The following is a 22,760-nucleotide window of genomic DNA, read 5'->3' as shown; positions in this document are numbered from 1 at the left end:
TCTCATATTCTCTCCAGTATTGGTGTATATTTGAAGTCATTCCATGATCACATCAGTATATGCTATTTAGAGTCTGTCAACATCACAAAAGGACAGTAAGGCTTTATTTTACCACCATTCATCAAAGTTCTGACAGACTATTCTGTAGAAAGAGGAGAGCAGTGAGAACTCCGAGTTCCCTTGCCAAGCTAAATGTGACTTCCCCGGAAGCTTGGGCATCCTAACGCTCCCAGGCAAGGAGAATCAACAGATGCACAGCCCTGGACAAGATAAACTCCGAACTCACTCAGAGAAAAGCTATCTTAGGCCCTTCTAACCTGGTATTCTGACTCAAGAAAGAGTACCTGTATACATCCTATGGGACAGAATGACCCCCAAACCCTGCCTGAAATCTGTGATTCCCAATGGAGAATGAAGAATGATCATATCCAAAGATCTGAGAGCCTTTGCAAACTACACCTGTCCAGAAGCAGTTCTTTTTTTCTCTAGGGAGAATCGGAATCTAGAGAAAGGTACTGTGGGCGGTCCTTATAAAAGTTCCCACAGGGCTTTCATACTTGGGGGAGCACCGGTACCCACATATGAACTTGCATGTGCACTCACATATACACACACATTCTCCCCCTGCTTAAAACCAATGCCCTGAGGAATTCTAATAAATTATCCATTCAACCATCTGAACAGCCTGAGAACCTATTCATAGTCATCCTACCCTTCTTCTTCTAGGGAGTAGAATGTCAATGGCGTGTCAAGTAATACAGTAATCAAAAGCATCTAGAAACTTCGGGGGCTTTGTTCTCCTGAATAGTGGAGCTCTCCAAATAGCTAAAGATCTCCCCACTGAAGCACCAAGCCTTTTTTTTCCCCCCAAAATAAGATTTCAGCAATTTTGGACATGAAACTCTCTGAAATTTTATTGCATATATTCAGTTTCCTGAATATAATTTAACCTCACCTTCATAATTCAAGGCTCTTATCATAAGCACCAATTTCCGTACTGGGGCTAGAAGAGGGAGTTGATTCCTGAAGGAAGGCTGCAAAGACCACCAAATGGCTGCTGAAGGCAAGTGGAAAGTCAGAGAACAAGCCAAAAATGGGACTCCAAATAAAGACACCATGGCAGATGTCAGGAGCCAGGTGGGATGCCATAGCTATCAGGGCAGGATTAGCTATAAACAGGGTAAGATTTGAAAAAGCGTCTGCAACAAGGATTGCGTTCATTCTGTGACCTGATTTTCGGGGCTAGCATCACCGAGGCGCGCGGGCAAAAATCTCGAGTCTAACGCATCACCTGCTTCTGTCAAAGCGTCTACCTCCAGCCCTCCCCTTCCAATTCAGCGCTTCTAATTTCTCGTGGTCCTAGAGATGACCAACCTGGTCACAAGTGAATAAAGGGCCAAAGGCTGCCTTTCCGCTAACTCAGCTGTGTGTGCGCTTTGTGTCTTCTGTGAGGGTGGTCAGGGGTCTCTGACTTCTTTCCTAGTCGTGTTTCAGGAGGTGAGACTATTGCCTCATTGAGCTCCAGATAGATAAGGAGTTGTTGCCTTCCTTACTTTCCCTCTAAAAGTATCTTCCTCCAGGTTCCTGTGTTCAGTGACAGTGAATCAGCCCACGCTCACCCTCCTCATACAATATGCTTCCATCGTAGGCTGTACCTTTTCCAACTGGGGACTCCAATCTGTAAGGATCTTGCTGCCCCAGCGATGGGAGAGCCGGTGCGGCAATAACCTCCGAGAAGGTACACGGCCACTAAGAAGTCAATAAGGAAGAAGTCACTAAAAGGTCCTCTAAATTACCAGCCGCAAGGGACACATCCCTTCCGGGCGGTGAGAGGGTTTCTGAGAGTAAGGCAAGTGTTCTGCTATCATCAGAGGCCACCCCTTGGAGCACAGGGTCAGGGGCCTAAGAATAACAGTGACTTGGCAGCTTATCTTAGAGGCAACAAGACATAAGAGATCTTGTCTTCAATATACTGAAGTCAGGCAGTTGAAAAGGAGCCAGGTAGAACAATCCACGATGCTGTTATCGTCCATACACAGGGATATATAAAAGCAATTTAATTGAAAAAGAAGAAAAGAGAGAACACGGAATCATGTTTTTGTTTTTATTCTTTTTTTTAATTACCTTGAATTATATATCTGGCTACCTTTGATCTAGCTTCTTTTTCAGAGAACCCAGTCTTTGCTTTCCCTCCAGATATCAACCCACCCTCTGGCTGGCCTAGTTTCTCTTATTTTTCTTCCATTCTGGCTGATACTGAGGCAAAGAGGAAGGGAAAGCACAGGATGTGGTGAGGAGCGAGCACCTGGGAGTCACAGCTGGATTGGTATGACCACCCTGCCTCTTCCTAGCTGTGTGATCCTGGCCCACTGACTTACTTTCTCTTTGACTCAGCGTCTTGCTCTGTGAAAAGGAGGAAGAACACAGTAGTAGAAAGAATACCTTCAATGGGTGAATGTGGTCAAAAAGGTACAAACTTCCAGTAATAAGACAGGTAAGTCCTGGGGGTATAATGCACAGCATGGGGACTGTAGCTAACAATGCTGTAGCGTATATTTGAAAGTTGCTCAGAGAGTACATCTTAAAAGTTCTCACCCCGGCGACGGAGGGGGGAGAAATGCTTAACTATGTGAAGTGATGGATGTTAACTGAACTTATCCTGGTAAACATTTTGCAATATCTACATACCTCAAATCACTATGTTGTACACCTTAAACTAATATCATGTTATATTGCAATTATATTTCAGTCATTTCTGGAAAAGAAAAGAATACCTCATCATGCCAGCTTCACAGGATAGTTGTGAGTATTAATGGAGAAAATACTTATAACACACCTAACAAAGTCTCTGGTACCCAGGAAGCTGACACTGGAGCTATCCTAGGTGACCGGAAGCAACGGCCGCCCTCACGATGCTCTCAGAACATGCATTGAGATCTGAAGTTCTCCAAGAAGAGGTCCTTGGGGATTCATTTTAATAAGTAAGAATTATTTTTCATGAACACACAAGTAAACTTGAAGACTCTTTTTATAACTTTTAAAACTTATTCTCTGTAATCTCATACACAACATTTATGAGTATGGTAATTCCCCATTCTCATAATAAATACAAAGAAAATCTCATCCAAATTGTCAACGTTTCCAAATGTTTAGAATCCAGAACAACCAGAAGTTTCTTCAAACAGATGTCAATTCCTTTCTTTTCCTCAAGTAAGCCCCCTTTTTAGTCATATAGTCGCCCATGCCTCCTCCTTAGCATCGTGGTTCTCTTGGTGCTTTCTTGACCCTTTTTAGTTTCCCTCCATACACTCTCCCTGGAGGGCAAGCTTCTCCCAGTCTCCCCTCACCTCCAGTGTCTCCTGAGCACCATCTACGTGGTGCCCTCAACAGGCCCCTTCAAGGTTCTGTTTTTTTGTTTTTGTTTTTAAGATTTTATTTATGTATTTTTGTGAGAGAGAGAGAGAGAGAGCATGAGCCAGGGAGAGGGGCAGAGGAAGAAGCAGACTCCCTGCCCCGCAGGGAGTCTGATGTGGGATTTGATCCCAGGACTCTGGGATCATGACCTGAGCCGAAGGCAGACGCTTAACCGACTGAGCCACCCAGGTGCCCCAAGGCTGTTTTTGCAAGGGTTGGTCGTCTGTCAAGAATGATCATCCCTCATCCTGTCTTAACAGATGCTTCTTAAGGCCCTGCTCAGATGTCAACTCCCTGGTGAAATCTCTTCAACTCTGCTCTCTACACACACCATTCCTATGACATTATGACACACATAAGTCACTCGGGCACAGGTCTGCCTCCCTCCTCAGACTCAGGGCTTTCAGAGCAGTGCCTCAAACTGCGTACGAATCACCCAAAGGTCTTGTGAAAAATGTAGATTCTGCTCTACACTTTGTGCGTTCTGATTCAGTGAGTCTGGGATGGGGCCTGAGATTCTGTAGCTCTTGCAGCTTCTCGATAATGTGGATCTACTGCCCTGTAATCCACTTGAGAAGCTTTTAAGAACCTTTCTGAAATGTCAGTGACTTGGCACTTCATCATCATCATCATCATCATCTTTTAACCCAGCTGCCCAGCAACTGTACTTAGGAAGATGAAAGAGACGTCAGGGCTGCCTGAAATAATGCGGGGCGGGGGCAGACAGGGAATGGGGATGGGGGAAGCTGGACAGAGCAGGTAGAACCAGAAAAAGGAAAGGAGAGAGAATGAGGTTAGCGAAGAGGCAGGAAATAGCAAAGAGAGGACGAAAAAGGAGTGAAAACTACAGGGCGAGAGAGGACAATAGGAAAGCCCACATTGTCTGACTTTCCAGATTGCGGGGGAGGACTTCTGGGAGCCATCCCTCCCAAGGGTGGGTACTCCAGCCATTTACGCCACCGGAGAAATGTGCTCAGAGTTTCACCACTTCCTTCTAAAGCTTCTTCCTTCCTTCCTGATTGAGGAATGAGCTACAGATGGCAGAGTAATGACAAATGAGAGCCCCTCTCACGATTGTGAACGGACAGTATGGTTTCTATCAGCTCAGAAAATCGATAACGGCAGAAAGTATTTTACTCTAAGACTTCAAACTGACTGTCCACCAAAACAACCACACAAAAGTTACCTGATACAGTTCGATTCGTTGTTCGGGCACTCTGGCTTTCGGGTTCTGCAAACGAAAGACTCTGAACTCTGCTTTCACCAAATTGGATGCATTCTTCTCCATCGCGGAGACGTCAAATCGGACAATTCTGAAGTAGGGTCTGTAGAAAGTGGGCGGGATGGCATCTGTAAAAAGTTAGGGTAATCATTGAAAATGATAAAACCCATTGTTCTCTCAAAAAAGACCGTGCAGCATGAGATCGTCTCAAGAAAACATAAGGGAAATATCTACAGAATGATTTCGTTTCCAAGGGCCAATTTAATACCATTAACAATTTTACCAGAGGGGGGGAAAAATAAATATACATGTGCATTTGGTTACAGGAGTCGCAGATTAATAGAGATTAACAAACCACTTCCAACTCCATTTGAGGGTATGCAGTTAACCCTATCCTTTGAAAGTTGACAAAGCAGTGGAAAATCCTAGACGGTTAGGAACTGGAACAAGTTCGTGACAGTTGATGCCTAGAGAGAGCTGTCAGGCTTGCATACACTTTAATCAGACGTGCCAAGAAAATAGCTCCTAATGGCAAGCAGTTTGCCCATGTATTTTTTTTCCTTGAAGTTTTGGCATCCGAATACTCTACTCTATCCAAGTTCATGTATTGCATCTTTTTTGGCTTCAATAGTTTGGTTTTTCACACACATATGACCAAATACACCCTCTAGTGAAGTTAGGGTGAGAAAATCTGAATTAAAAAAATAAATAAATAAAAACTATACCCACATATAACATACTGGTTATCCTGGCTAATGACGAGAAAGAGTCAGCCCCAACTCCTTCAGTTCTAAGCCCCGGAAAACACAAAGAGGCAGATAGTAGACAACAATTTCAAGGTCATGGGTTGCTAGAGGTTTGCTGTTATTTTGCAATAATTTGCCACCGCCTTTGAATAAACACCTGAGCACCAACAAAACCAAAGCGGGTCCTAATCCCAGCCACATGCTTCATACACAGCACCCGTTTATTGAGCATGTACACTGGGCAGGCCACTTGTTCCAGATGTTTCTACAATTCTCCTCCCACATCTTCTGCAAACCTTCTTTCATTATTCTGGAATGCTCTGTCCAAATCGGGTAGCTCCAGTACTTTCTACCCTCTTCTCAACTATGTAGCTTCATTACAACATAATCATTCACAGTTGTTTATGGCTTTTTACAAGTGTTTTTATTACGTCTGCATTATGTTTGTTTATTTTGTTTTCCCCCATGAAATTTTAAGAATCTTGAGGGCAGAGACCAGATCTGTCAGGTCTTCCTTCCCCCTGCCCCCGCCCCCCTATCCCTAGGACAGGGCCCTGCACACATGGAATTCACCAAGGATCCACTGTTTGCATAGTTGGTCATCAATGGGAGGCTTGAAAGACTCGGCCATCTGGCTATTGGCAAGACTAACTTCTTATTAAATAAACAAGCCATGTTGCCGATCTTAAAATAGAAATAAATACCTTTCGTGATTTCTGGGGAAGCCCGTGCCCTGACGATGAGACTGAAAAAAAAAAAATGCTAGGAACACACCGCCATTCGCTGATCTTAAGAGCTCCGCAGTCTTTTCCCTCAAGGGGGCTTACCCCCACCCCACCCCCTCGTCCTGTGACTCTCAGAAGGCTGCTTCTGAGGAAGAGGTGAATTTCTCCCAGCCACGCTCCGCACCCAGGGTGACTGCCTCGCAAACGACCGACCGACCGACTGTGTGAATGGAAGCTTTGTAGCTCGTGAGCCAGGCGTCTCCGAAACAAACAAACAAACAAAATAAAAACCCCCCAAAATCTAAAGCATCCAGGTGTCAGAGAAAAGAAAGTATTCATGCAGACACAGTGATGGCCCAGTGCATTACGACTGTGAATGAGCCGGCGGACAGTTTTCAGGCAGACAAAGATGCCTACAAGCAGCCAGGTTTTCCAGAGCCCCCCGAGCACTGAGATTTAAAAAGATCACTGCTGGGAAGAAATTGATCTTTCTCTCCTCTGGAACATGCCCAGCCCAGGTGATTGGACAAGCTGGTCCCGGCCTGACCAGCTCAGCTGCCAACAGGCCAGATGCCCAGGCAGAGAAGCTGGGGCAAGGCTGGAGCCGGGCTCTCTGGCTTCCTACACCCTCGAGTTTGGCCAGAACCTTCCACAAGGCCTAGTGGCTGCATTCATCTTCACACGGCTTCCCCATTAGACAGCAGAATCTTCAGACATGCTCTGAAAGAGCATCCTGCAAGAGCAAAGCTAATTCAGTGCGTTTCCTGTCATTAGGCCGAGTAAACATCTCGCGAGCCATTTGCCCCTCTTCATTCAGCGGAACCCCCGCAGGCCAGTTCTCCTTCCCCAAACACCCATCTTTCACACCCACCCGCCCCAATCTCATCCTTCCATCGAGTTTGTAAATAAGTGCTCTTGAGATTTATTTTTATTCTCTTTTGTGTTTATGAAGCTTTGAGCGATTTTTTTTTTTTCTCTTTTCTGGTCTTCTGCCCAAACTCACTCTTTCTTTTTATGGCTGCTTCGGACCATGAGGTCAATTTTGTTTCCTCTTCTTCTAAGCAAATCGTCCAATGATCCTGTCCTAGGCTTTTGAGCTTGGAAGGGGCGTTTGCAAATATTTACAGGAGGAGCTTGACGCTCAAGTGCCGCTCGGCTCTGCTCCCTATACACTGGCAAGCAGCCCTCCTCCCCTCTGGCGCCTAGAACCCGTCCCGGAGCTCCGTTTCAGGGCCTGATAACACAGACCCGCGTCTGGGGGCTTCTTGCTGTAGAAGCAGAAGGAGTTCAGGCACGAGCGGAAAGGCCCACGGAGCAGCCCCTACCAGCAACTCTGCTTTGGTCTCATCGCCACAGTGAAGGGACCCGGCCAGGAGGAAGCTACAGCCTCCCCCCACACTCCTGCAGCAGAGCCCTCCATAAAGACTGTTGACCAAAAAGAGCTGACGACTGCTTCCAAGGGCCGGTTGCAGCTATCCCCTGCTGTTATCTGCTTTGGGTCACCAGCCCCCTGCCTGGCGGAGGAACTTGAGTGACTTGGCAAATGTTTCTGCATTTGGGGGCGGGGGAAAGCGTGACAGCAAATTGCTCTGGCCTGGGCTGTGACCTTACCCTTACCTCATCAAAGCTTTGGGAGGCACGGTGCAGGGAGAGCCGACTGCGGCCCATCGACACCCAGCCGGGGACGCTGCCGGCTCGCTCCCCGGGCACAGGGCGCCAAAGCAGCAGCGTAGGTATTTAATGGCTTGTGCAGCCCTGATCCACCCCCTTAGCCTTGGAGGGATGGAGCTTTTTCCTCTGCCTTCTCCAAGAACTCATTTCCCCCGTCGGAATGGGAGTTCTCCCTAAAGTCCTCTGTAATTCCAATCCCAGCTCCTACTCCATCGCCAGGTGGTCAGGTACTTGGGCTCGACCTTTGCCAACTTACCCACACTCACATCCTCATTGGCTCCTGCCTCTCTGTTTCTGACCCACTTTTTTTTTTTTTTTTTTTGGTTTAATCGAATCGATTTTCCTGCAGCCCTTTGGATCAGACCACCAGGCTGATTCCGCGCCTCATCCCGTGCTCTCTCCTGTGGGCCTGCCTCTCATGGAAAAGCTTGCACATGGGAGATTCCAGAATGACATCAAGTGAGTGGTGTCTCCCTCTCTTCAACCCTGGCCACACCTCCCTGCTGAATCAGATTTGGGGGAATGGACAAGAGGGAAAAAAAAGAGGGACTCTAAGTAGTTATCACCTTACAAAGTCAGTGAACAGAAAGCCTAATTATAGCAGTTAATCACAAGCTACTTTTATAAGCATTATATACTGACTTGTTATCTGTTCCAATAATGTAATAATGGCTCATTGTATATTATCTTCTCCTGAAGTAAACACCTCCCATCCAGGAATCTTTCTGTCCCGTTCTTTGGTTCTCCACAGCCCCGGGCCGCTGCAGGGACGTGTGCCCAGGGCAGTTACACAGTTACACAAGGTCCCCGCGCTCAGCAAAGCCTCACATTTGAGATTAATGCTCTACAGTCACCATCTTGAAATCCTTAATAATTTCATCTTTGAATTTAGGCTATAGAAGGGAAGTCTGATGGGACAAATGAGACGTGTGCAGGGGGCATAAAACCTTGGCTCGTGAGCTACTGCATCTCTCGTTACCTGCAGGCCTTCCGAAGATTGGTCCTCAGCCCCCTAGCCCTCACCCTCTGGTGCCCCCAGCCTCACCTGGGAGAGTCAGGGTCAGGCACACGCCACTGAAGCGTCTCAGAACGCATTTGGAGGGCAACTCTTGGCCACTCTTGATCCAGGTACCAAGCACGCTGCAGAGTTTGCAATCTTATGGGTCGTTGTGGTGGTCCCATGGGAAGGGAGATGCCAGGCTCATGGCATCAGTCTGGTGGCTAGAGGCAGGGGGCACCCAGCTGCACGGGCCCAGGCTAGAGGGCAGGGCCCCCGGGGCCTGTGAGTCTGCTCCCACTCTGGGAGGGTCCCCGTACCCAAGGGAGCACAACATCAAAGAGCACATGAAAACAGCGCACCAGGTCAAGAGAGAGGAGAGGGAAAGGGATCGTGGAACCAAGGAAAACATTTTATATTGTGGAATCTTTGACAGTCTATGTTCCCTGCTTTTTAAACAAGAGGCCCCGCGTTTTCCTTTGGAAAAGCATCCCACACATTTTATAGCTAGCCCCACCACAGTGAAAGCTATAGGATCTTAATGCCATGTGGAACTTCACGGCCATCTGAGTTTTAATCCCAAATCATCCAGTGCTAGCTAATGGCAACAGTTTCTCCATCTATGCAACGATTTAAATAATTCCCTATATAATATGCATTGAATCATGTGGTCAGGACGGCATAACTAAGCAGAAGGAACATTGGAGCACTGGTCTAGCACAGATTTCCCCTCAGAAAGGTCCCTTCCTGTCCCCCTTCCCATTCTGCAGCAAAGCTGCCAAGCGGTGCTCGCGCCTTCCTTAAATATCCTCAGGGAGAGACAACTCTCCTACCGCCTGACGAACTTAACTAGAGGAGGAGACAGGAAGGAGCAGAAGCAGCTAAGGGTACTGGGGCAGTTTATAAACGACTCTATGAGTCAACCAAAGTTCTCTCAGGTTCCCCATCACCGGCCTTCGGCAATCTGCCTCAGAAAGGGGCCAAGAGAATTCTTTCTTCTCACCAGACTTCTCTGTGTCAAGCTATTCCGCCTCCCACTACGATGCTCATAGTAAGACTACTTACCAAAAAAGGCAGCAAAAACCAAAACCTGAGGAAAGTCTGACAACATCACCAGTATGTGATGAGCTCTGACAAAGAATGTGGACTGGGGGCCTGAAAGAAATACCCCCAAGAATGTGCAGAGCTCAGCCTTTAGGAAGGCAACGCTTCACTCATCCATCTGTTGCTTACTTCCCACTAGGTTTGTCTTCTTGCCTGAGGCACTCACCATTCACCTGAACCTTAAATACAAGTTAGTATCCCTTCTTGGGCTCCTGGTGATTAGTGGATGTGTGGACCCTCCATAGCAGGGGTTCCCAAAGCGTGGGTGTGGGGTAGGGGTGGTCTGCATTTCATCGAACTCCTTGGGTGACTCATACGTTCCCTAAACCTCAAGAACCACTGAAATAAAAGACAGAAGAAAAGAAATCCACAAAGAAAGACAGACAAAGGAGCTTATTAATATGCTTATCACCTGGCTGCATCCCAGACCTACTGAGTGAATTTCGGATGATTTTTTTTACAATCAGGTCTGATAGCATCTCCCCTAGACTATGGTCCAACCATCTATGATAGACTTTTTTTTTTATTTTTTGAAAGCACTGATCATCTTCCAACGGACTACTAAAGTTGACAATACTAATTATTTAATTAGTCTATTGCTTTTTTATTGTCCATCTCCTGCTGCTAGAATATAAACTCCATGGAGGGATCTTTGTTTTGTTCAATTAAGTATCCAAAGTATCTAGGAAAGTACATAGAACATAGTAGTCATTCAATAAATAGTTTTGAATGATTTTTTTTTTTTAAAGACAAAGGAGTATCTAAACTTTTTTTTTAAGAAAGAAAGTTATTTATTGGAAGCATCTAAAATTGTGATCAGGCATTACACATAGAAAAAAAGAGTAGAACAGAGAAAAGACGAAATTACAGCAACACGAGACTCTGATAATGGAAAAACAGAATTCCCCCATGATTTGCACTAATTGTCTCCCTTGACTCCACATTTCAAACTAAAGACCTCTGAAAATATGAATGTCTGGGTCCCAGCCCCAGAGACTGTTTAATTAATTGGACTGAGAGTGCCTTTTCTAAGCTCCTCAGCTGATTCTCAAGCAGAGAGAATAGAGACAGTTCCTTAAGAAGGAACTGATAACACTTAGCCTGAAGAAGAGGCAACTTAGAGGGCACCTGGGTGGCTCAGTTTGTTAAGCGACTGCCTTCGGCTCAGGTCATGATCCTGGAGTCCCGGGATCGAGTCCCGCATCGGGCTCCCTGCTCAGCAGGGAGTCTGCTTCTCCCTCTGACCCTCCCCCCTCTCATGTGCTCTCTCTCTCCTCTCATCCTCTCTCTCAAATAAATAAATAAAATCTTTAAAAAAAAAAAAAAAGAAGAGACAACTTAGAGACACCAGGGAGACTCCAAATATTTCAGGAGCTTGTGTATGGGAAGTTCTTACTTTCTAAATGGGCCAGAGAGTCATATTTTGGCTCAATATAGAAATAATTTTTCTAATAATTTAGAAGAGTTTAAAAAAATGCACTGTCCTTCAAGGTTGGGAGTGCTCCCCTCACTGAAGAGTTCATGTAGTTTTGAGATGAAAGATGCAGTGGGGTGTCCTGAATCTGGTGGCAGGTTGAACTAGGTGGCTGGCTCACTTGGAGCTCATCTTTCTCGTTTGGATGTTCTCCATTCATGAAACCTCCAAAAAATGGTTTTCTCCCCTAAATCCCACATTAGATGATTGTCATTCACCACCTGCGTGGGAATTACCTGGGCAGGGGAGCTTATTAATATGCTTATCACCTGGCTCCATCCCAGACCTACTGGGTGAATTTCAGATGATTCTGTTTTACACTCAGGCCTGATAGCTTGTGCCCTAGACTATGGTCCAACCACAACAACATTGGCAGGCTTCCCTTTCCGTTACTCAGTGTCATGAACTAGCCAGGGATGAATTAAAAATGTCCATCCACCACCCACACCCTGAAAAAGAACGGCCTGGTGTCACTGCAGCCTCAGAATTCTACTTCATGACCCCCTCCCATTTTATACTAGCTTCATATACTTCATTTCCGCTCAGAGGGTGTTTTTCAACCCCATTTCACAGATTAAGAAATTAAGAGCAAGGAGAGCGAACTGGCTCTTGGCTAAGGTCAAGGCGAGCCTGGCCCTTCAATCAAAAGCTCTGGCTTTTTACTATAATGCCTGCCTTCTGCGCAAAGGAGCCCCTTGAATAGAAGGCGTGAATATTATCCCGGGCAGAAATACTGACCCAGGCATTGGAACACTGTTGCAAAACCCAACACGAAGAAGTGGCTTCTTCTCAACTAGGGATCAGCTTGACCTTGCCTTAAAGCTCAACAGAGTTCAATGCAAGATCAAGTATTTTCACCGATACTTTTTTTTTTCAATGTTTCATTTATTTATTCATGAGAGTTAGAGAGACAGGGAGAGAGGCAGAGGCAGAGGGAGAAGCAGGCTCCCCGCCTAGCAGGGAGCCCGATGTGGGACTTGATCCCAGGACCCTGGGATCACAACCCGAGCCGAAGGCAGACGCTCAACCATCTGAGCCACCCAGGCGCCCTTCACTGATACTCTTGGAAAGAATGATCCCGATTTGGAGATCTGGGGCTTGCTCAGTGTGAATGTTTCCCCATGAGACGCACTTTGCCAACATCAGGATGGTCCAGAACCCTACGGCCCCCCACACAAATGTGCCTGGTGGCCCTCGGCCCAGTGGCATCCACTGGCTCCTCGAATGAACAGAGCTAACTTCTCATCTCCCACTCCAGAAATGACCACTTTTCGTGCAGCTCTCCGGTAATCGGCATGGACTTTTGACATGCCTAATGAGCGTAGCAGCCCCTTGTTCCTGCCATCCCCAGCTCTGAGGGAAGTAGTTCGGGGTTCATTAGACATCCCCCAGAGTGCGGCAAGACGAGCAACCCACTGAACGGTTGGAGGGCAATAAACTAGCCTCTATTTGTGTGTGCAGAGACACAGCCAGCCAGAAACCAAGACAATTGTGTTTTGGGGTTTTCTGAAATTTATCTTGGCACACGGGCTATGGATTTTATTTCACTACCACATCCCAAACGCTGCTGACATTGAAGTCACAGCAATTTAACCCAAAATGACTGAGAAATAAACAGCGCATCAGCAGTGGTTTCTGATGTTCTCTCGGGCCATCCCTCCTATTAAATGTAACACTGCACCGGAGGATCTGCTATTTAAGGGGGGGGCGGGGCATCTCCAAGTCGGGGACAGTGTTGAACTTGACATGCTGTTGGCATCTGCGAGGCTAATTGTGTCAGCATCAGCTTATGTGACTTGGTCTTCAGCTCACTGCTATTTGAGACTGTGCCTGCTGTCCGCAGGAGTTTCTGGGCCCCTTCCTGCACAGAGAAAACGCAGTAAAATAACAGTGGGGCCGGCCCCTGGCGGTTGGCTTTCTTGAATTGTGACAGACACATGGTTTCTAGTGCCTGCTCCCAAGTTTCCATCGGGCTCATAAAACCCCACCTACATGGAAACACCTCTTCTGGCTCAATTCCTCTAACGTGTCTCCCTCATCACGCTTAGGGCTAGGTCGGCGATGTGTGTAGGGCATGCTGGGTTTTAGCAGCACAATCTGTAGTTGTGGAAAGGGGCAGGCCAAGCCGTGCTGCTGAGAGGCCAGTGGTTAACGGAGAAAGGGTCACAGGCAGTGAGCGTGGTGAGGGCTCCCGGACCCTCCTCTGCGGGCAGGTGTCCCGTGAGGGTGGCATCTCCCTTTCCAGTGGCCTCCCAGCAGAGGGGTCTTCTCATGGTTGGAACAGGCAGCTGAAGGCGCTCTTCTCTGTCACTGTCTCACTCTCTAAAGCACATAAAAGCTCTCTTGGCTTGGGTTTCTGTCTCTCTCTCTCTCCCCATTCTTATCTTCTCTTCTTCCTTTGCTCCATTTTCTCTCTCTGTTCCTGCTCTCTTCTCTTCAATTTGTGCTTTAGTCTCTCTATGACATCTAATGGGGCAAAATAGTCATGATTCGGGTCCACTGATAGCATTTAAAGAAGCCATTAACCCCACGATATAGCTATCCATACAACTATTCTAGAATTCAGAACGGCTCCCAACAAGGTCAGTAGAAAAAAAGGCAATATGCGTTGATTTCGCTGCCAAGTTAAACTTGAAAATTTAGGATGTCATCCTTAATCTCTTAATGGACTAATGGACTAGAAGCACACTTCATTTTTAATCTCTTTTTACAGGTTGAGAAACTGAGGAGCAAAATCTTCCCAGGATTACACCAAACATTGGCAAAATAAGGCTTCAAATGCACAATCTGAGACATTTCTCACTCATCCCTGCCAAGAGAGCTTATCCCTAAACTTCCAACAATCCCATTTTCCAGAACCAATTGCACTTTCCCTGCAGCTCTAGAATGATTGGTGTGGATTTTCGACATGCTTAATGAGCGTAGTGGCTCTTTACTGGGCTGAAAATCTTCCTCTAATCTTTCTGAAATTATGGCAGTGGTGTATATAATGGCCAATGTGTGCCTAGTACTGTGAGCTTTTCCCTGTGTTTGCTGTAAGCTTCTTGCTTGTGGCCTAACTTCTTAGTCAGGCAATTGCCTAATCACTTGGAGGTACTGGGCTGATCTGTGGCTCTGCCCTAAAGCTAAGCTACTAAGCAGCAAGGCACACCCTGCTAGGACTGCAAGCTATTTACCAACTTAACCAAGTGGCAGGGGCTATTATTATGAATGTATTAAATTCATGACTTGGGAGTGAGTAAAGACGAAGAGGAATGGATGGTCTGGATTATCCAGTTTGAGAGAAGGAGAGCAAATACAGCCCACATCCCGTCTCTCTGAAACTCCACGTTGCACTTAGAACTGAGAGCACATCAAGGCATTGCCTGGCACCGATCAGGTGCTCTCTCGGGGTTATTGGCAACTAATTCCTCTTACTGCAGTTTTCTCTACAACAAGAGAAGACCCGATTATTGTCTCTCCCAGAACTCCTCAGTGACAGAGAACTCAAAATTCAGGCAGCGGGCCTCCTACAATGTCTGACAGCTCGGGGTTGCACAAAAGCTTTCCCTATGCTGCCCTGAGATTGGCCTGCTTGCAGTCCTTCCCACTGGGTCTAGTTCTGCAGCACGGGATGATTTACTCTCCTTCTGCTTGACCCTGCTCGGAAATTTGGAAACCAGTTCCTATGTCTCCGCACCCCTATTCCTTTCCTAAGCAAACATCCTTACTGCCTTTCATTATTTTTCACGGAAGCCTTTTACTTTCACGTTATCCTCTTTGCTCCAGTCTTAAAATCAGACCCTCAAGTTGGACCGTAATTCTCAAGACAGAAGAGATGGCACCATGACCTCCCTGCCTGTGCGACTTATGCTTTTTTTATTAATGCATCCCAACAGTAAGTTATTCTCATTCTCTCTTTTTTTTCACCTTTGCACTCATATTTTCTATGTCTTTTGAATGCATAATACATTTCAAGTCTGAGGTCTTTTCCATGCAAACTATTTTATAGATGGTACTATCCTATGTCTTATACCCTGAGGCTTTTTGGGTACAGATTTTATAATGATCAACCCCTATTCAAATGCCTCTACTTAGTGACTCCATTCCTCATTTCAGATACGCTGAGATGGATTTGCAATCTGATTTGGTAAGCGTGGACACTCATTTGTTAAATGATATTGCAGAGGACAGAATCTGAAAATCAGAAAGACACTTAGTACATACTTCATTCAATCCCCTAGACTCCCAGATCATGAACCAAGTTTCTAAATTTTGTTTGGGTGACTACAGACCTGAATCCATACTACAACTTCTTCCTCTGAGCTGTTTCCACTCTGGCAGGCACCACGGCACGCCGCTCATCTCCGTGGGGACAGCCAAGTCCATGGGAAGGGGCCCCTAGTGCTGCACAGTTACACACTGGTGCCCCAGTGAGACTGCTCTTTGCCCAGCAGCACGCTTTCTAAGACATCAGCAGGCCAGCGGCATCCTACTGCCAGGCATCAAGGAAAATGGCCAACAGGACAAGGTTGAGGAAGGTTCCGGAACCCACCTCACCCCAGAATGCCTATCCTCTATGAATCAACACTCTGAGGGTTAGTTTCCAAATACGCTTCCTTGAAAAGCTGAATGGAAGGTCTGAATTGTTCTTGGTGATGAATGCTAGCCCTGAATCTCAAATATAAAGATGGTAGGGAGTAGGAACTGCTTTGAAGGAATTTTTAGTTTGCAGATATTCTTTTTTTTTTTTTTAAGATTTTATTTATTTATTTGACAGAGAGAGACACAGCGAGAGAGGGAACACAAGCAGGGGGAGTGGGAGAGGGAGAAGCAGGCTTCCCGCGGAGCAGGGAGCCCCATGCGGGGCTCGATCCCAGGACCCCAGGATCATGACCTGAGCCGAAGGCAGACGCTTAACGACTGAGCCACCCAGGCGCCCCAGCAGATATTCTTATTAGCATTTCAGTAGATGGTCATTCAGTACCTCGCAAAGAATATTCGAGTTTCAAAGGATGGTGCTTTCCTGGGGTTGGTATATGTATTCAGTAAGGGTGTGTACTCTTCCCCCATTCTGTTTGTACTGGCAATAGAGCTATGGGCAATTAAGATATGGGACCATACAGGAATTATAGGAATCCAGATTAACTGTGGCATGAACGTGTTCTGGAATGGAGCCGCGGGTGTTATGCTTGTTTTAAGAAATCATGTTCATTTGGGTGCTAAGCAAATTTCATTCAAGGTGGGGCCACCATTTGTGAGAGGAGAAAAAACAGTCTTTAAAGTAAGAATCTTCATGGCAGAACTAGACCACAGCTGAGTCCTTTAAAATGTTCGAATATGGTTAGTTTTATTTAAGTATCCGAAAGCAAGCCCCACAGCTTAGCATCGGTCTCATGAGTTGGGTGTAGAGAGGCTATAAAATGTGTGCAACTTGATCTGCTCTTAGGGACACTGGGATAGACAGCAGCCAGGACATCCCAAAGAGTGAGTCCAACCTGTCCCCCTTTCTCCTGTACCCCCGCAAAAACCGAAGGTGCTGAGATTTTGAGGCTAGACAGAATTCTTAAGAAAAAAAGAGTTTCTCCTCTTTGGGAAAGTGTAAGCTCTGTCTTACGGCTCTCTCTAGTTTTTTCTCAGACACCTTCAGAAGTCTTTCGGACAAGGGGTCAAAACTCAGGTGGTTTCTGAAGCTTTGTCTTCAGAAGCTCTATTTTATCATGGGCCAGCGTGCAGATGACACACGACAGATGCTTTTACTTAGTCCCAGGCAGTGGCTCTCCTGTGCTTCCTCAAAAGCATTTCCTAAGTGCCCTTTAAAGAAGAGCTCTTTGAAGAAAGCCAGTGCTTTTTAAATGTGTCAGGATAGAAGCAAACAGAAGTCCCGGAGAACCAGAGTGGTATCTACCCAGGTTCATAAGCAGAATTAAATAAGCAGCAGGCGAAGGTAAAGAACAGCCTGGTGCACCTTAAAGTTTACTTTAAGGAATTACTTTTGCCAGGTTATGGTGACCGAGTTACGCCATTTTAGTTGCCTCTTTCTTGCCATTTTGCATTGATCTCATTAGACTGTTTTTGTTTTTTTTTTAAATGTTATGGAGGACCATCCTCATGCTACATTTTTTTTTAATTTTTAATTTTTAAAGATTTGATTTATTTGACAGAGAGAGAGACAGCGAGAGAGGGAACACAAACAGGGGGCAGTGGGAAAGGGAGAAGCAGGCTTCCCATGGAGCAGGACCCTGGGATCATGACCCGAGCCGAAGGCAGACGCTTAACAACTGAGCCATCCAGGTGCCCCTGTTTTTTTTTTTTTAATTGAGATATAATTGACATATAATATTCTGTTCGTTTCAGCTGTTTCATTAGATCATTTTAAAAGGCTAGACAACATATCTGAAAGGCTTCCCTGTGTCAGAAAAGTGAGAAAAGAGCCACTTCCATGATGGCATCTGAATACATCAATTTAGCTTTTGTGTACAAGTGAATGAAAGGTCATCAATGAAGAACATGCACATTGTGCAGCGGAGCACCCACGGGGTACTGGCTTGAGTTCACTCGCTGCCAGAGGAGCTTGGAGAAGGGGACTTGGTAATTCTTTTCAAGGGCTCTTAAACACCTTGAGAATTCTCTTTTAGCAGGGAGCGAGCTGTGTCTTTGCATCTCGGCAGCCCTAGATCGAGAAGGCTGAGAGCCAGCAAGAGCTCTGCAGACATCTGGTCTCTCCAATGAGCTCATTGGTGAGTTCCCTTTCAGACCTTCCTGACCAGGATGCACACTGAACCAGCCCTGGATACTGGGAGCATAGACACTGGGAGGACGGGCTCTATATCGGGGGAGGGGCCTTTGTAACTTCCACGAGCTCGGGGGCTAAACCTGTTGCCTTCCCACTCCTGGGTCCTAGCTCCAGACCCGGGACAGGACCACCCAGCACGTAATAGGTGCTCAGGATCACAAAGCAGAAGGAAGCGCACTCTTTTCTGAAAAAGCTAAGTCACGTGATGCCAATGAATGCTAATCACATCCGCACAGGATTTGGTACACTTTCGCATCTATTACATCATGGGAGCCGAATTAACTTACAAACAAGGAAACATTATTCCCATTGTACTGTTGAGGAAACCGCAATGGAGAGGCCTGATGGTTTTCTTTAAAGGGTTCTCCGGACTTCTTAGTGCTAATCTAATGCTCATCTCCTGACACCGGGCTCAGGAACTGCCTCCCCTCTACAATGTAAAGCAGCCTCGGATACTAAAGAGAAGGGTCAGCAGGCTGAGAAGACTGATTTTGAGACCTCCGTGATATTCCCACTTGAGGAGATACAGCAGCATGGCAATAAACACGCTGTCCTTTCAGCTGCTCTGATGTCCCGTGCGAGGGGTTTGTCTTCATTGTTACTGGGAACAGCTATTCTCCTGCCAAGAGCAGAAACGCCTTCCCCTAAAAGCACAGCAGGCTGAGGGTGACAATGCAGAGACGGGACCAAGATGGAGAAAGGGACTGATGGTCCTTTCAGGCAGCCACCTCGGGGACCATGATCTACCATGACCTCTGTGACTGGTACTTTAGGAATGACCTAGAAATGAGAGAGAGAGAAGCAGGGAGAGAGCTGGGTTCCCCAGTTTCAGCGGGAGATGTATGATGTCTTTAGAAGCCTCCGCTTTCTTCCGTGGTGGGGGAGGGAGAGACTGGGCCACAGCACCTGCCTCGGTGGGCATGACAAAGATTCAGACATGCTTTCTGGCCAGCAGCCTCAATGATGAGATCATTTTGCGGTGTTCAAGGACAGTCCACAATGGCCTGGGAGTTTATAGCACTTTTAAATTTTCCCTCTGGGTGTGGAGAACCAGCTGTAGCTGGGACCTCTCTTCCCCCCAAGATGGGCTCACCGAGGTCATTCTGCTCAGACAGGCAATTGGTACAGCCCAAACACAGATGGACTTTTACAAACTCCAGCTGATGCCTTTGCTTTTTTTTTTTTAAAACCAACTGACCATACATTATGCTTTTATTGTAGGAAGGAAGCTAGGGGAAGGTGGTGGCTCAAAGAGGCAAACATGGCTTCTCCGGGGCTCTACTGTAATTATACCCTGTGTCTAATCCCACACCCACTGTTCTGTGGGTGCACTGGGTCCTCTAACTATAGAGTCTAATCTTTTTTTTTCTTTTTTCTTTTTTAAAGATTTTATCTATTTGTCAGAGAGATAGAGAGAGAGCGAGCAAGCACAAGCAAGGGGAGTGGAAGGCAGAGGGAGAAGCCGACTTCCTGCTGAGCAGGGAGCCCAATGTGGGGACTCGATCCCAGGACCCCAGGATCTTGACCTGAGCCAAAGGCAGACGCTTCACCAACTGAGCCACCCAGGCGCCCCTAGAGTCTAATCTTGCGGAAGACAGAGAGGCATGGTTCTGCTCTCAGCGGGCCTTGCAGGCTCCATCCATTTCTAGGAAGAGTCACACTCATCAGGCGGGTCATCGGGGGGTGGGGTAACACGGACAGAGAAGTGAACTCCACGGCATGCTCGGCACCCTCAGATATCTCGGAGCAGGATGCCAGAACTGTGAAAGCACTTCAGAGAGAGAGAGAGAGGGAGGGAGAGAGACAGCCCCCATGGAGTTGGTGCTATTCTTGCAGCCTTCCGCCACACCACCTTTTCTCGGAGGTCCAGGGCAGGGAAAGGGAGGTGAAAAGGTCACATGGGAATGGGTCTCGGGCCGTGGCCACTCAGGCCCTGAGGGGTTTAAGGCGGACAATACAGGAGGGCCTTTTCAGAAGTAGCCTGAGGAGGGAGGATGGAACAGTTTCCCCGCAGAGTCCTCACTGGGGCAGGTCAGCAGACTCTCCGGGCCTCAGTGCCCTCACGCCCAGGACAACGTTGGGCTTGGACTCCACGCGTCCATCTAAGGCTGGGAGAGCCCGGGGCTCCCGCTGAGGTTCCGGGGCTTCACGTTAGAAAGTACGGACTCCGCTATAGCTTGGCGTGCCTTTTCTAGCAGGTTTAGGCGCCATGGGTGCTAAGCAAGCCCCCTTCCATTCTTTTTTTTTTTTAATTTACTCTTTTAAAAATTTTTTTATTTAAATTCAATTTAGTTCACATATAGTGTGCTATTAGTTTCAGGGGTAGAATTTAGTGATTCATCAGTTGCATATAACGCCCAGTGCTCATTCTGTCAAGTGCCCACCTTAATGCCCGTCACCCAGTTACCCCAGCCCCCCACCCCGCTCCCCTCCAGCAACCCTGTTTGTTCCCTCCAGCAACCCTGTTTGTTCCCTCCAGCTGAGTCTCTTATGGTTTGTCTCCCTCTCTGATTTTATCTTCTTCTATTTTTCCTTCGCTTCCCCTATGCCCACTTCCATTCTCAACCATGCTTTCCTCTCTCTTAACCTCCAACCAGTGAAGTCTCCACAATCATTTTTTTTTTTTTTTAAGATTTCATTTATTTATTTGACAGAGACACAGCGAGAGAGGGAACACAAGCAGGGGGAGTGGGAGAGGCAGAAGCAGACTCCCCGCCGAGCAGGGAGCCCGATCCCAGGACCCCGGGATCACGACCCGAGCCGAAGGCAGACGCTTAAGACTGAGCCACCTAGGCGCCCCTCCACAGTCATTTTCAATCACCTCAAAGAAACAACCTCAGAACGTGTCTGGCTTTGTGCGCTGTGACCCCAACCTACCTTCCCAGCTTCGTGGGCACTCTGCCATCTCCCCTCCCTCCCGCTCCTGCCCCAGTGGCCTCTGCCCTAAGTGCACCCTGTTGTTTCCAGACTCGCCAAGCACCGACACATCACCACACCCATGCCCCCGCCACATCTGGCAAACTCCTACTCATCCTGGGGAGCCCAGCCTTAGTGCCTCCTGTTTTCAGAAGAATTTCCAGCAGAATCAATTTCTCCCTTCTTTGTGCCCCAATGGGACTTATGTATTATATAGGTATTATAGTCACCTCTCTACATGTTTACCTGATTGATGTGGGCAGCACCAGAGCAAGGACTCAGACTCATTTCTGTGTTTAAACTGTGGTAATGCTGGGGCGCCTGGGTGGCTCAGTCGGTTAAGTGTCTGCCTTCAGCTTAGGTCATAGTCTCGGGGTCCTGGGATCGGGCCCTGAGTCAGGCTCCCTGCTCAGCAGCGAGTCTGCTTCTTCTCCTTCTCCTTCTGCCCCTCCCCACCGCTCATGTTCTCTCTCTCAAATAAATAAATAAAAATTAAATCTTTTAAAAAAATAAAATAAATAAAATGTGATAATGCCAACTCTCACCTCTAAGAATTGCTATTAAGGGTTAGATAAAATAATGAATATGAACATAATGAGCACTCAACAAGTGTAAGGTTGTATAATAAATGACCGCTGGGAGCAGAATGGGGAAAGCTGCACCCTCTCACAGAGACTAATGTCAATAAGACTCTTCTACCCAGGAACAAAGAAGAGATCCCATATGTCAAAACTGCAGAGTGCCTGAAACCCTGGGGATGGGAGCACCCTTTCCTCTGCCTTATAGAATCAAACACACACACACACACAAACACACACACACACACACATGCACGCACACACACAGCACAGTCCTTGGATCTGCCTCTGTTACTCCATTTACAACTACTAGAATCCGAAACCAGTGGGCACACGTGAGCCTGATTCAGTAGGACATGTCTTAGAAAACCAGTCTTGGATCCACTGGATTTGCTGACCCACTGCATTACTCACATATAAACCAGGTGCAAAAGCAGACTTCGAGTGATTTTATTATTGAAAGTACCCACATTCACCTACAACTCACAAAGCACGTTCTTGAACATAATTCATTGTTAAACCTAGTGGCAGTTCATATAAGTGCTGTCTTATTGACAGTGTCCACTCTGTGCCAGATCAGTCCCCTCTCCTCACAGCTCCCAGTGTATACATGGAAGGACCGAGACTTACAGCAGGCAAGTCACTTGTGCAGACAACAGAGGAGAGGGCTGGAAATTACAAACCAAGTCTCTCTGTTCCCAAGTCCACACTCTTTCCATGGCCCCACGTCCCCTTCCAATAGAGGTTTGTTCTGTAGCGCTTTAAGGACGAGGGGATGGAAAGTCCCAGAACAGCCCAAGCTCAGTATAGCCTTCTCTGGATCAGAGCTATCCACAGAAGAAGCTGGTAACTTGGGAGCAGTTTTATAACAGATTCAAGGAGAGAGGACAGAACCAGATGTCCTTTAAAATGCCACCACCCCCATGACCTAGACACTGTGCTGAAGCTTATCAAACGAGTCTGGTTCTAGCAGTTTGAATCTCCCATTTTCCTAAAGAGGACAGAGGGGGAAGGAGTCAGACACACCAAGAGTTCAGAGACTGAACTTGTAAAAAGCCTCATTTAGGTTTTGAAGGAGTCGCTGTGAGGTCTGAGCTACAGCTCCTTCCCACCAGCCGATGACACGTTTGGTGTGTGA

The 22,760-nt window shown here is 47.0% G+C and overlaps 1 protein-coding gene across 5 annotated transcripts in view; it reads right to left on the bottom strand.

Annotated features, from left to right (window-relative positions):
• The window catches only part of TGFB2 (transforming growth factor beta 2), an 82,166-nt gene that overhangs the window by 25,647 nt on the left and 33,759 nt on the right, over window positions 1-22,760 (bottom strand). For all 5 annotated transcript variants that reach the window (XR_014146597.1, XM_081825179.1, XM_031033500.2 and 2 more), the window contains one exon: window positions 4,601-4,764. Coding sequence is in view for 4 of the 5 variants with exons in the window: in XM_081825179.1 (XP_081681305.1) it covers window positions 4,601-4,764 (164 nt within the window). In the remaining variant the exon portion in view is untranslated. The remainder of the gene's footprint in view (window positions 1-4,600; window positions 4,765-22,760) is intronic.

Source organism: Leptonychotes weddellii, chromosome 6 (genome assembly GCF_054177405.1).
Source record: "Leptonychotes weddellii isolate Sample4059 chromosome 6, ASM5417740v2, whole genome shotgun sequence".
NCBI classification, from domain to species: Eukaryota; Metazoa; Chordata; class Mammalia; order Carnivora; family Phocidae; genus Leptonychotes; species Leptonychotes weddellii.
Note: the sequence above shows the minus strand (reverse complement) of the source record. Positions and strands in the feature narration are given on the sequence as shown.